At 44.7% G+C, this 13,387-nt stretch overlaps 1 protein-coding gene across 1 annotated transcript; it reads right to left on the reverse strand.

Annotated features, from left to right (window-relative positions):
- Nucleotides 1-933: 933 nt before the first annotated feature.
- Nucleotides 934-7,371, reverse strand: LOC119385686 (uncharacterized oxidoreductase Mb1385). Its single transcript, XM_037653082.2, has 2 exons — nt 7,015-7,371; nt 934-1,175 (listed from the first exon to the last, which is right to left on the reverse strand). The coding sequence occupies exons 1-2, from the start codon at nt 7,175-7,177 to the stop codon at nt 934-936; spliced, it is 405 nt and encodes a 134-aa protein (XP_037509010.1). The 5' UTR covers nt 7,178-7,371.
- Between the last annotated feature and the right edge of the window lie 6,016 nt (nt 7,372-13,387).

Here is a 13,387-nt window from a genome sequence, read left to right on the forward strand (position 1 = left end):
GCGGAGTTCTTTAACATCCACCTATATCTAGGCAGGCGGGCCTCTATCATTTCGCCTCCATCGAAATGCGGCCGCCGCGGCCGAGGCTTGATTCGGCGACCTTCGGGTCGGCAGTGAAACACCATAACCATTAGACTACCACGGCGGGTATTTGATGATCGTGTGCCCTAAAGAAAAGCCTGTTAACATGTTCATAAGGATAACTGTAGGTCATTGCATGTTGACTGCATCTGTGACCACAAGTTATTTGGTTGGTTGGTTGGTTTTTCCTAGAGGAATGGCACAACCCACCACGAGGGATCGGCCACGAATCGTGCGGCAGTACGATTTGCGAATGAAAAAAAAAAGGATTTTTGCTTTGTATTTGTTGTGTCGTGTCCACTTCTCGTCTTCGTCTGTGTTTTTCGCGCGGTTAGCCATGAATATTTTTGTATTTACTGCCGATTGATGCAGTGTATAGGCGAGCTTTGTTTAATTTATTGGAGAAATTATCATGCGTCCTAAGAAGATACAAGCCTCATAATATTATCATAGGATTGGGACGAAAAACCCCCCATAATATTGAGGAGTGCGGCGTTAACAAAGCTGAATCGATAGAAAGTACACCTGTACATTTAATTTGCCGTATCATTGCGTATTGCTACCTTCCTATCCTTGAATTTGCATTAGCCAGAACGTTTATTTTATGAAACTACTACACTCCTTTAGTTATTCAGGCAACGTCGTTTATATGCTTTTACTTATGAGACATTAGGCATTGAATCTTTGATTGAAAAACGTAATACAAATAATTTTTACGGACGGCATGTGTTCTGCATGCAGTTCCTTTTCATTACTTGCAGTTAGCGTTGTTTCCATTGAAACTACTATTTACCCAGGTATCGCATATAGAGATAATGCTGCACTGTAATGCGCTCACTCAGGAGTTTTCTTTCAGATGTCGTTCCGTCTTATGGTTCTACTCTTGAACCTCACCTTGAGATTCGTCTTGATTACGCGGTCAAAGTCCTCTTCGCTCGAGTCAGCGATCGAAGCGAAGGCAGTGCCGATGCCGGCATTGTTGATAACTATGCTGACCGGTGTGCCGCCACTCTGTTCACGAACAACTTCGAACAACCTTTCGACGGACGCCGACTCGCCCACGTCCACTTCCACAGCGAGGTGACCCTGATCTCCTGCGACCAAAGTTTCCATGGCGCTTACTTTTACACTGTACTCAATTTCTTTGTCCCTACAAACACATTTGATCAAAATAGATGCGCATATTAAATCGGCATTCATTACGCAACTGAATACACTTTACTATACGGGCTCCGATAGAGTAAGGCGCATAATTATCTCTATCAGGGGAAGCCACCAAAGTACCTAAAACACTCCATTCTCGGAAAAATAATGCAGCCATACACTGAAAAAGGAGCTGCAGCCATCAAACTCTTTCCTAAATTTAATACAACGCATGTATTGTCTTTATCAGAGACCACTCTGCGGTATTGATGAAGTTTATTCCATTTAAAAGGAAAAGTTAAAATACAGTGTCACTGCCAGTGCTACATTGGTTTTGCTGAAACTGCCCATATTCCAATGGTGTCGAAAACTGCAGAGTTTAAAACGAACACCTGGTAAGTTCACAACTCTACAACTACGTATTAACAGACTGCATCTCATATGCATTTTCGTTTTCTTAAATGTACATGCTATTGAATCTAGAAAGTACAAAAATGGGGTGTTACACAATGCTCTGAAACTTTCCTCGCACTCGTGTCAGCTCATATATCAAATACAGTGTAACGTTGTAGCCCTCACAGGCAAGAGGTAAACTGAATATGAAATATTCCCGCTTCAAGATTCTATTAGAGATGCAGTTTAGAGTACCGTAATACGTGCTGTTGATGCAGAGTAGCAAGTCTCTAATCTTGGTGCTTCCATATTTGTAAAAAAAAACATGGCTGATCCCTCCGTCATAGGAATCGGTATAACACGAAAGTGAAACGTGTCTTCACAGAAGTAGTGCTTATGATATATGAGAGCTTGTACAATGTCTATTCGTGTTTGGCAGCTATAGCACCGTTTGACGTGGATGCACCCATGTTGACATCATGTCTCTATCGCGACGACTAACGCCCATGATCATGATTAAACCGTCGTGGTAGCTGATGGTGTGAACATATTCGCCTTTTCGGTTGGTTTCAATATTGCGATAGAAGCAGCACGTGTTGCACCCAAGAAACTTCCGGTCACTCCAATTATCACACTCTAAAGCCGAAGCAGAAAGCGGATTTTTTATGTAGTGCCAGAATAAGGAAAGACTCTTTTTCCGCTTTCAGATAAAAGGAAGGCGCTTTAAGTGAAGCCCTAACTCTTGTAATGTTGCGTGTGCAGCTTAGAGGAATATTTATTTTAAAAATTTGGCCATACACAGGGAGAAAAGTGTTGAAAATGTGCGGGCTACTCGCAAAGGCTTTTGTTCCCCGCCAATGATACTAGGCAACACCGGCGCACAAAACCAGAAGCCGTCCAGCAGCTGTGTTTGTAAACAGCGAAAGGGTCTATATTTGGACAGAGCGAATCGTGAATCCCGCGTAAGGATGATATCAACAAGCTCATAATCAACACTGGTACCCGGTATGCACTTCTTCAAAGCGTCGTCTATTAAGGAGAGAAACGGCACGGTGTGCGCTTTCTAGTAATGGGTAGCCGACGCCTGTGCTCATGCATACATAACACACACTGCACTTCAGCAACGCGGGAGGTAGAGGTTCGTAGCCTGAGCCGCAAACGCGTGCGTCCCGCTGGCCTCTGTCTCGCAGGCGCTGCTCTCGCTTCACCAAGGCACGACATTCGCCCGTCGAAATCGCGTCCTTTCTGCAACGCATATTGCAGCAGTTTTGTTAGTCGGTGCTCTCGCAATTGAAGCAGTCGGCGGCAGAGAAATCCCGTTCGTGCACGTGGAAGCTGCACTACTCCGATGAGCCGACGCACGCTAACACGAATCCAAAGGCAAAGAACGTAACTGCGTCAAGGGTGCCTCGGCGACGCCAGCGCGGCCAGTCTACCTCTCTGGTATCGAGACGCTTTAACCATGACCTCCGATATCACGTGCAATCTCGGAGTAAGCGCTAGTAAGTGTCGATCGTGAAGCATTACTTCTTTTCACCTCTCACAGACGGCGGCACCGCCCCGCTCCGCCCGCCGCGAAAGAGAAGGTGTGAAAGATATAAGGCGCGTTCGCGCCGTGCCTAGCATCTCCCGAGTTGGCTTAGTCGGTAGAGCGTCGGGCGCTTGCCGTCGCGGCCGCAACGTCGTGGGTTCGATTCCCAGCGGGGTATCTTTTTCTTGGTTTTTTTCTTTCTCACCCGTTGGCGTCCATTTTATCAACGTCATATCCGTGACGGATGTACTTGGTGGACCCCGGCATAAAACACTTTCGTGTTAAAAAAAGTCGTATAAATGATGGCATGTCGCAATTACGCTTCCGACAGTCGTTATATTGTGCCTCTAGCTCTAAAGCGCATCATTAGAACCAGCCCAGAGGCTGCCCCTCAAAAGCGCTTGCGCATTTTGCGTATATTTTGATCGACGGCATCAGTGGTAGCTTCCCTCTAAAGCTCCTTTGTAAGTGTTACCTTTTGTCCCATTCACAATAATAATAATAATAACAATAATAATAATAATAATAATAATAATAATAATAATAATAATAATAATAGTAATTGCTGGGCAATAACGTCTCAAAACCACGATTTCATTATGAGAGACGCCGTAGTGGAGGGCTCCGGAAATTTGGACCATCTGGTGTTCTCTAACGTGCACCTAAATCTAAGCACACGGGCCTCAAGCATTTTCGCCTCCATCGAAAATTCGGCCGCCGCGGCCGTGATTCGATCCCGCGACCTGCGGGTCAGCAGTCGAGCACCATAACTACTAGATCACCATGGAAGGTCCACATTCACTATAGATTGAACGTACCCTTAACGTGACTTCCAGACAGGCCAAGCTCTGATTTCTTCGAAAACAAAAAAAAAGAGATCCCGTGGACGCAATGCAAAAAAAAATATAAAGCAACATCTTTAGCAGTGCTATTATACCGGCCAATTAGGCTTATATTTTGAGAAATGCGTACTGAAATACTGCCATTGCAATCACTGCTGAATTTCGCATTCTCGAGTACTGCGCCTATATTCCGCAGCTTACCTGAGATGCTTAGCTCTCAAAACTGGCACGAGACACATCTGTTCTAAAGAATTATTTTGGTTTAGTACTACAGTCGAAACCCGCGATAACGAAATCCCGAGGGAACGAAATTCTAACCGCAACGAAATATTTTCGGAGCACCTGCGAACGCCCATAGGACTCAATGCATTTCGTAACTCGCGACTACGAAATATATTCATACCGCAGTCCCTCATTAACGAAATTTTTGAAACGCGAGTGCGCAAATAGTGTACTCTCGCAACATTACCTACATTAGAAAACTGCTGAAATGTATTAATGCTACACTTAAATTTTGCAAAACTATCGCTACAGCGATAGCTTCAAAGCCAATAGCTATCGTCTACAGCGATAGCGACAAAGCCAAGCACAGCGAAGCTGCGCTTGGCCTTGACGGCTTTGCGCGCACATGGTCGCGTGTGTGGAGCCATTTGTGCAGTGTTTGCTTGGTCGCTTGGTGGCTTGGTGCAATTCCCGATGGCCGCAGCGTCCATGAGTTCGTTTGCTCGGACGAAGGCGTCGTCGCGCGCGAGGAAGTGACTGATGGAGCCATCGTCAGTAGCGTGTGCGAGGCGGGCGATCCCGATGAGCAACGACCGGAGCAGCCAGAGAGAACAACAAGCCCGCAGGATGTGCTCAATGTGTTCGACACAATTCGCTCGTTTCTCGGCGAGCACGACGACGACGTGGCGATGGACCATTTCTGACAGTGTGAGTCGAGAGGCATGAAACTGCTGCATGGTAAGGCCCGCCAAAGCAAACTTACTGACTTTTGGAAATAAAATGTGTTTTTTGTAAATTCCATGTCTTTTCTGCCGCATTCTCGCGCCAACGAAATTCCCGCAAGAGCGAAATTTTGCGATTTCCCCGCCGATATCGTTATTGCGGGTTTCAACTGTAGCTGATTTTATTTGTGCGGTTACAAGATGCGCCTAAAGAGAACTTTTGCAAGCGTTAGTTAACAAAATATTAGGAAGAGCGCTTGAGAAATGTTGTTTGTTGGGCCGCTTGCAATAGCATAACGTATTTTTGCACGCGCATGAAAAACAATGAAACAGAGAGGCACACTTTTGCGTAAAGTGTAGTTTGTGGCGCGACCATTTGTGCTTTTCTATGCGCCTCAATCTGCCGTTGTTTCTGAAGCCCGTCCAAATAATACAGTTAGGAAGAAAATGCGCCAAATATAAGTGGTAACGGTGGTAGCACAAAATGTAATAGTGGTCAGCGTTCTCAGTTGCATATTATTGGGCGGTTTTTATTGACGTCAGACCCTGGAGTTTCGCATACGCGTAGTGCCACCCGTCGGAGGAGTATTCGGTAGTACAAAGTCCGACTCCCTTGCATAGTTTGCTGTGCAACCAGGTGCAACTAGCGAGCTCAAAACAACGATTGAGCTAAATGTTGAGCGCATTTAACACCCGGAAAAAGAGCTATGAATTTCTATCTGCTAGTCATACGCGCCACCGAACCGCCATGAAGTGCTTATTGGATCACTCGCCAGAACGACGGAGAAAACAAGTGTAGACGCTACAGCTCCGCGCGCTACGAAGAAACGCCGCAATCCACGCTACTGTTGCGTTGTGAATTGCCACATACATAAAGGACTGAGCAATAACGTTCAGTTTTGCCGATTTACATAGTTGTCGTACAAAGCAGAACTCCGAGTGCGCGATACGGGTCGTTGAAAGCGTTTTGGGTAAGCGAATTACTCACGTTCTCCACAGCCAGTTGCATGAGGAAGTGCGATAATGTGGGTCTGCTGTTATTGTTTTAAGTAGCCCTGACGGAGAACCTTGACTATGAAGCTCAGCAGAGCATCTGATCGCGGTGCGCGCCGTAACACGGAGTGAGCAGCTAGATGCAGACTGAAAATGCGCGCGATAAACATCTCCCACATCGCGACCTCCCCTAAACTCAACTGGTCGTCACTACAAAGCCTCGCGCACGTACTTTTTGAAGGCTCTAAGCTCAGGCTTTAACTAGCAAATGCTAACACGTGCGTCATACAAGTAAATCGCAGAGTGTTGGTTGTGACCACCTTCGGGCTTGTTTTGCCTGTAGGCCTCCGCGATTGCCGTAACTATCTCGGAGGCCACGGTTTTGCCTTTGGTTGTACCCCGCGAAAGTGGACACGCGCGTATCCACATTTGCAGAATATACAAAAGGAACACAACCGTCAACAGTACATTCGAGGAAGCATTATAAGATAGTCCAACGCACGGGAAGCGAGAGATGAAGAGAGAATGCAACTGAAAAGGCGAATATCACCGGGGCCATTCGTCCCTGATAAAGTGATCCTTGTACCACTGATCGTAAGAGACACAACTAAATTGATTGTGTATGTAATTCATAGCTTTAACATTATGTATATACCCAGATTTAACGCATTTGAGTGTTACATAACGGACGTTTGAGTGCTAGCGTGCCTCGAACTCGATGTCATGCGATGTTCACTTGTCTTGCGAGTTGCAGCGCGCCGAAATAACTGAAACATCATTTGCGTTGTACCCGCAGTTCACTTTGATAGGCTTCCTATTTTATGAAGCGTGGATTGGTGGAAGAAGCTTTCCAGGTCCTCGATTTTCAGGAACCCATTTTCAGGAAACCCTCTAAACATTGGTGCACGTTTAGCCGAGAGGCAACAAAACATCTGATAGCGCTCTTTCTCTATGTCTCCCGAGGACAGTACGATAGCGTGCGAAACGCATTTTCCGAGAAGCTCCTAATCATAGGAATACACAGGAAACAATGTTTCGCGTAAGTGGCTTTGAAAGAAAGTAAAATACATGGCGCGACGATACGAACCCGGCAGGGACCTTGAGACCCTTTTCGCTGCTTCTACATTGATGTCCGCCACCACGACCCGGGCGCCTTTCTCGGCCAGCACGTGACAGATGGCTTCGCCGATGCCGCTGCCTCCGCCGGTCACAACTGCAATGCGTCCGGAGAACTCTTTCTCTGCCGACATGTCAACGTGCCGGCCTCCAGGCAGCGTCAACTTCACTAACAGCGAGCGTCGAGCGATGACCCTCGTCAGGCGGACTGGCCCGTGGTCTGCAGGCGCACCGCTCGTATCGCTGCGATAACACACGCCTCTCGTCGGCGATTTCACCTTGCCTAGTTCACGGCCAAAGAGCAGCCGTGTAGTTTTCCTTTCCGCGCTCGTTGCGGGATGCCTCGTTTTCATACCCTCTCTCCCACAGTAAACGTGTGGCCCTTACTCTCGATTACGCAGTTCAGCTGTGTCGTCCGTCTGGGTCGTTGCGCAATAAGCGCTCACGACAAAACCAGTTTCTTTCCCCCTCCTCGGCGATAGACAAAATGACCGTTTCTATCGAAAGACGCTGACAACATGCAGTCGTTTTCTTCTGGCCCCGTTCACGCGGCTTTTATTTCCGGCCAAAATATGCGGCTAATGTGACCAAGAACGCATCAATGAAAGCATGAATGTGCTTGCGCGGAAAGTAATGCCGCAGAGTGCTGACGTCCTATAGTTATTTGGAAATTGACCGAGGCGTATCTACCGAGGCCCACGAATGGGTACGCTGCGGCATCGAGCAATTTATCAAGAGGCCGGGACTTCACTTTGCTGTAGTACCACATTTTCTTGCTGTCGACCACTCTACCACAACATGATGGCTACGATAATGCGGATGATAATAATGTTAAACAAGACAAGAACTACAAAATGCGATGATATCTTGAGGTGTAGACAACCGAATATGACCGAATTTGGTCCCAGCTTGCCGAACAAGGTAAAAAAAATTGATCCCTGAATAGGATTTGCTTGTTTTTGCAATAAGATGGATTTGGTAGCTATGGCTTGGGAGCTATAAGGTGTTGCGCTGCTGAGTCGACGGCGCGGGTTTCAAATCTCAGCCAAGGCGGTTGAGTTCATAAGGGGTATAAATGCAAGAACTTCCAGCTACAAAAAAATAGATGCTAGCTAAGCAACGCCACCTTATGTCAACTGTTCCAGAGTCCAACACCATGGCGCGCCTGATAATGAAATTGTGCTTTGGCTCGAAAGACTCGTCGATTATATAAGGTTGCCATCGCTTATCAGTCGTCCACAAATCATATCCCATGCTGTTTAGATAAGACACAAACAAAAAAAAAACACTTAGGGTCTCCGTCATCCTCCGGATTTTCTTCAATAATATGTTCATTACATAGTGAAAGCTCGATGCGGTGCAGAAGGCAACGATAATGCGCTCGCTAACTAGTACGTTGCATCGCCGTACAAGTTCTAAATGGCGCGCAAGCATTTTAAGCTTATAATCGCTTTATCTGCCTCGAAGCGAGAAGCGTGTTCCTTAACAGAAAGAAATGCGCAGGACTCAAAATTTAAAACCCAGAATGAACAAAAGGCCGTTAGGCTAAGAGTTGGGAAAATCTTCTGAATGCTCAAGAAAACTGTAATGGCGAGGCAACTCCTGCCTGTATATTTTTTATCGGTGAAATGAAATGGTCGAAACCATTGGCAAATAATAATATAACCATTTAGTTGTGCCTTTTCTATATATGATTATATATTGTCGCGACGTCAAGACAGAGGTCATAATACAAAGACCAAGAGAACAGCAGCAGGTCGGTCTTTTTAATACCACGTGCCAGTTGTTCTTCTTGCGGCTTTGTGCCTTCTGTATAAAGATAAAGCATATGCGCATTTGCGTTGTCGTTTTTCTCGTAGGACGCACGTGGCAATATATATATATATACATATATATATATATATATATATATATATATATATATATATATATATATATTATATATATATATATATATATATATATATATATAGAGAGAGAGAGAGAGAGAGAGAGAGAGAGAAAGAGATAGGGACAAAAGACAGAACGAAGGAAAGTATAATCCACTGCACGAATAGCGGTGCCGCTTCATTTGCGTTTTGGGACAATGAGATAGAATGAACGTTCAAGGATCCCGTTCCGTAACGTGGACACGTGCTTTGGAATAGCCTAGGTGTCTCCTCAGAGGAAGGAAAGGCCAGTCAGCTGTACACTGCGAATGCAATAACTGTTTTTATTACGGTATTATCGCTGGCGAATTCGGGGACATCTTGCATATTCTGCGAGTGCAGCTCAAATCCCCGCATGTGCGCCTATTGCAGTAACAACAAACATGCTGTTCAAACGTGAACGTCGTTCGTGTTTTTCGATACCCAGTGAATGAAAGAGGCAGCAGGCATGAAATGACGTATGCGAAGGAACGCAGTCACATCGACGGAATGAAGTGATGACTACGGTGTGATTAGGAGAGGGTAACGCGTTTACCACGACCGGTTGAATACGCTGGCGCAGTTAAGGTGACACGGCAAAAAAATAGCATCCCAAGAGAGAAAGCGAGAGAAAAATAACTTTATTCACGGCACAACGAGTTTGTTGAAGTTAGCTTGCCCGTGGTTCGAAGTGTGGTGGCCAGTAGCTAGCCACGACCGTTTCGTCCCAGTTAATCACGTCTGCCTGAATGCGGTAGTCAGTTGCCGACAGGAGTGACTCCCACGCCTCGAAGGATGAAGCTGGCAGTATTGTCTTAGGTCGTGGCTTCCCCTTGCATTCCCAAAGAATGGATCGCCACGAACGCTCAAATATGACGAGGCCTTGACTAGAGATTAGGTTGGCGATCACCTATGCCAGGTATCGCTTTTGTGTTGTGCAGTGTTCTTCTTTGATGATGTTCAATACAGCGCTCATTGTGCAAGACTGCAGCTTTCATTCAAATATGAAGGAGACAGCGAAAGAAAGGTCTTTAAGATAGATATAGTTTTGCGTGGGTTCGTTAAGGTTGATTTCACTTTCTTTTTATCATTTACCTTGCGACTAGGCGATTAAGTAGCGAGCTTAGTACTTGTAGAAAAAGCTCAAAAAACAACACAATAATGGTGAATATTTTTGCATACCTAACAATCGCTTAAGAATATGGCCCCGCAAAAGCAGATGAATCGCATTTTATGTTATATGGACATGTCTATCTGCTATTACTAAGAAGCATGCCTTTGGTATGTTCATATTTTAAAATTACCACACAAATGGTACGGTAATAATAGCATAAGCTTTGTCTTTTTCTCGTATTGGAATCCAACAACTGAGTGCCTGAGTGTGCGTATAACTGAATTTACTTTATATTTCCCTATGTGTGCTTTCGTGAACGCGAAATAAATGGACGCTTTGCTGTTTATAATATGAACCAATATGATGCACTCTGCCACGGCGTGTACTAGCCACGCAAGTAAACTATATTCAATCATGAGTGGGAGCACAATTGTTTCTTATCAAAAGTGAACGTAGGGCGTTTTTTTTACCCTGAAATTGTCACAATGCGCCTTACGCAGCTTGTGCACAAGCTTGATTTACTCTGCAATATCGTTACTGTTCGTGAAAAGCAATCTAGAAGAAGCCGGTCTTCCGGCTATTGTAAGTAAAAACTTTACCTTCTTTTAGCCTTTGAGCTCTTTAGCTATGTCGGTGTAACAGCTGCACAAATCACTTTGGCAACAAAATCGCTCCCTCTGAAGAGAGAACTGAATAATGCGCATACTTTGGAATAGGAACGGTTACTGGTTAAGCAAAACTTACTCGCAGGATTCATCAAAATGCGCCACTTCTTCGAAGAAAAATCGGACTTCACGGTTTTTACATCCACTATAACAACACAAAGTTCAATGAGAGACGCCGCAGTTTTAATGCTCCGAGCAACATCAAACTTTGTATTTCACGGCGTCCCAAGTGCTTGGTAAATAGGCGTCCTTTTTCACAATCTACGCCCATTGCAATGAGGCCCTGGCTTCCAATTAGCGATCTTCATCATAAAAGCTTTTTCCTAGACACTCTTTCTCCATGAAAGCAATAATTGTAGTAATAAAGATAACTGGAAATATGCATTTCAGAAGGCATCATCGCAAATTGCAATGGCAACGAAAAGAACGATCGATACTGTATATCGCAATAAAAAAAAGAGGCGGGAGAGTGGGCTACACCTAAACTAAGACGTGTAAAACTTAAATTTACTGCCATAAATGTGGTTCAAAAAATCATATATCTTTGCGTAACTATCGTTAGGAAAGTTCAAAATTGCGTGCAATTCTTGTGTACTTTTTAATATTACCAAGCGTCCTGCATTGTTAGAGATTATTACGAGACGCACAAGCAAATACGGCACCTGTACACCACAAGGCAGATATTCCCAGTGCCTCTACCACGCTAACTATGTCAGTTGCAGGTCGTCAAGGCCCCAGTAGCCCTCGGCACTGAAGCATGGGGCAGACGGCATGTTGGAAGAACGTTATAGGGTCAGCGCAGGTCTGGAGTTGAGCTCTATAGTTGGGTAAGCGGGAGGCCGCATACGTGAAGAGCCTCTGCATTTTAACGCATCATCGGCTGTGCAACCCATTAAATGAGCAATCAAGAAAATTGGCAAACATGCGCAAAAAAAAAGAAATGAAGGCAGCTTCGCACTAGGGATGCCAAGCCTGAAGGAAGTGCGGACCTGAGCAGCCTTCTTTCTATTATTTCTCTCTTTCTTTCTTCCTGTTTCTTTGTGTGTTCCTCGTATCTCTGTTTTTTTCTCTCTTCTTGTGACTACTTCTATTTCTTTTTTTCTCTCTCTTTTCTTTCTATTTATTTCTCTTTCTATCTTCCCCTCTCTTTCTCTCCTATCTTTGCCTCTGTCTCTCTCTCGCTATTTCTCGCTTGCTGCCTCTTTTTTTCTATGGTTTTCTCTCTTTCCGCATTTCTTTATTTCTCTTTGATTATCTCTCGTTCTCTCTTTCTCTTTCAGCATTTCTTTTTCTCTATTTTTTTATTTCTCATTCATTAGAAGCTATGCTTTACTCCCTTGCCTCCTCCTCACTCTCACATCTCTCCTCACCTTCATTTTCCTTTGCCACCCGTATTGCTGTACGATACTACGCAAGGCTATTCTATATTCTGTCAGCGTGCCTGGATAGCCGAATGGTTAAGGCTCTCGCCTTCGGATTGTTGGTACGCGGGTTCGAATCCCGCCACCTCATGAAGAACTTTTCTTCGCCCCGATTTTCTCTTTCTTTACATCTTTCTTTCTTTCTTTCTTTCTTTCCGCTCTTCTGTACTCGTTCTGTCCCATCACCCATCAGGGCTATTACAAGCCACGCCGGAGAAATCGGCGCACTTGTTTTGAAGCGAACAGAAGATGAAGAAGAGGATTGAGAGGAAGAATAGGACGAAGAGGGCGAGTGCCAATTATTGATGATGATAGTTTCTTTTCCCACTATCCGGCGCAACGAATACATTTAAGAGCACCGCTCTTAAAAAGCACCCTGTCTTAAAAAAAGCGCCCTGTTTTGTCAGTGCTTCCAGTTTGCGCGTACATGTGTGTCTGTGCATGAGTACGTGCTTATTTGCGTAATCTCGTATGTTACCATGGAGGTCGTGAACTCTCAGCGCGATCACAGCTGTAATAAATGTGGAAAATCTTACTGACAGTCTCGGCTAATTGTCATGTGCTTTACTGAGTGTCCAAACGGCAAAAAAATGGCATGGTCAGGCATATAAAATTACGTGTTGTACATTATGCGTACAGCAAATTTTTCCAGGCGAGCGAGAAGTAGTCCTAAAATATTTATATAAACGAAATTTTCTCTTGTTTATGGCTTCACGCAGGTGTCGTGACCACCAGCCGCAATATGGCCGCTTCTCAATCAGTGTCGCTTTTCCTTTGTCTGCTTGTATGCACTCAATGTTATTAAAATAAAGGAGCTAATAGGTTCGACCATTGCTTCCATACAATGACTTCCATGCATTAACTTGTTTTAATATTGAAGCAAGAAAGATCACCTCTCTTCCACATGCTTACAAAAACAGACTCTGCGCCGTTTTCCTCATATTCCTTACCACGGGATCGTGAAGTCCACAATCTCTTCATTGCTTTTTTTTCGACCATTTAAATACGCAATCTCCTATCTATATGATGTCGTTTAACAAGCGGCCACTATCACTAATACTGATTTAGTCATATCACGCGCTACATATATTCATATAACACGTATATGTATATGCACACCTTCTGGCTTTCTTTTTAAAAATAGGGATTAAGCAACAGTTAAAAGAAATAATACTTCTAAACTATGTTGGAGGCTACATGACCGTACTAATGTAGCAGTAACCAAAGGGATGCCGCA

The sequence above is a fragment of the Rhipicephalus sanguineus genome, chromosome 3 (genome assembly GCF_013339695.2).
Source record: "Rhipicephalus sanguineus isolate Rsan-2018 chromosome 3, BIME_Rsan_1.4, whole genome shotgun sequence".
Classification (NCBI taxonomy): Eukaryota; Metazoa; Arthropoda; class Arachnida; order Ixodida; family Ixodidae; genus Rhipicephalus; species Rhipicephalus sanguineus.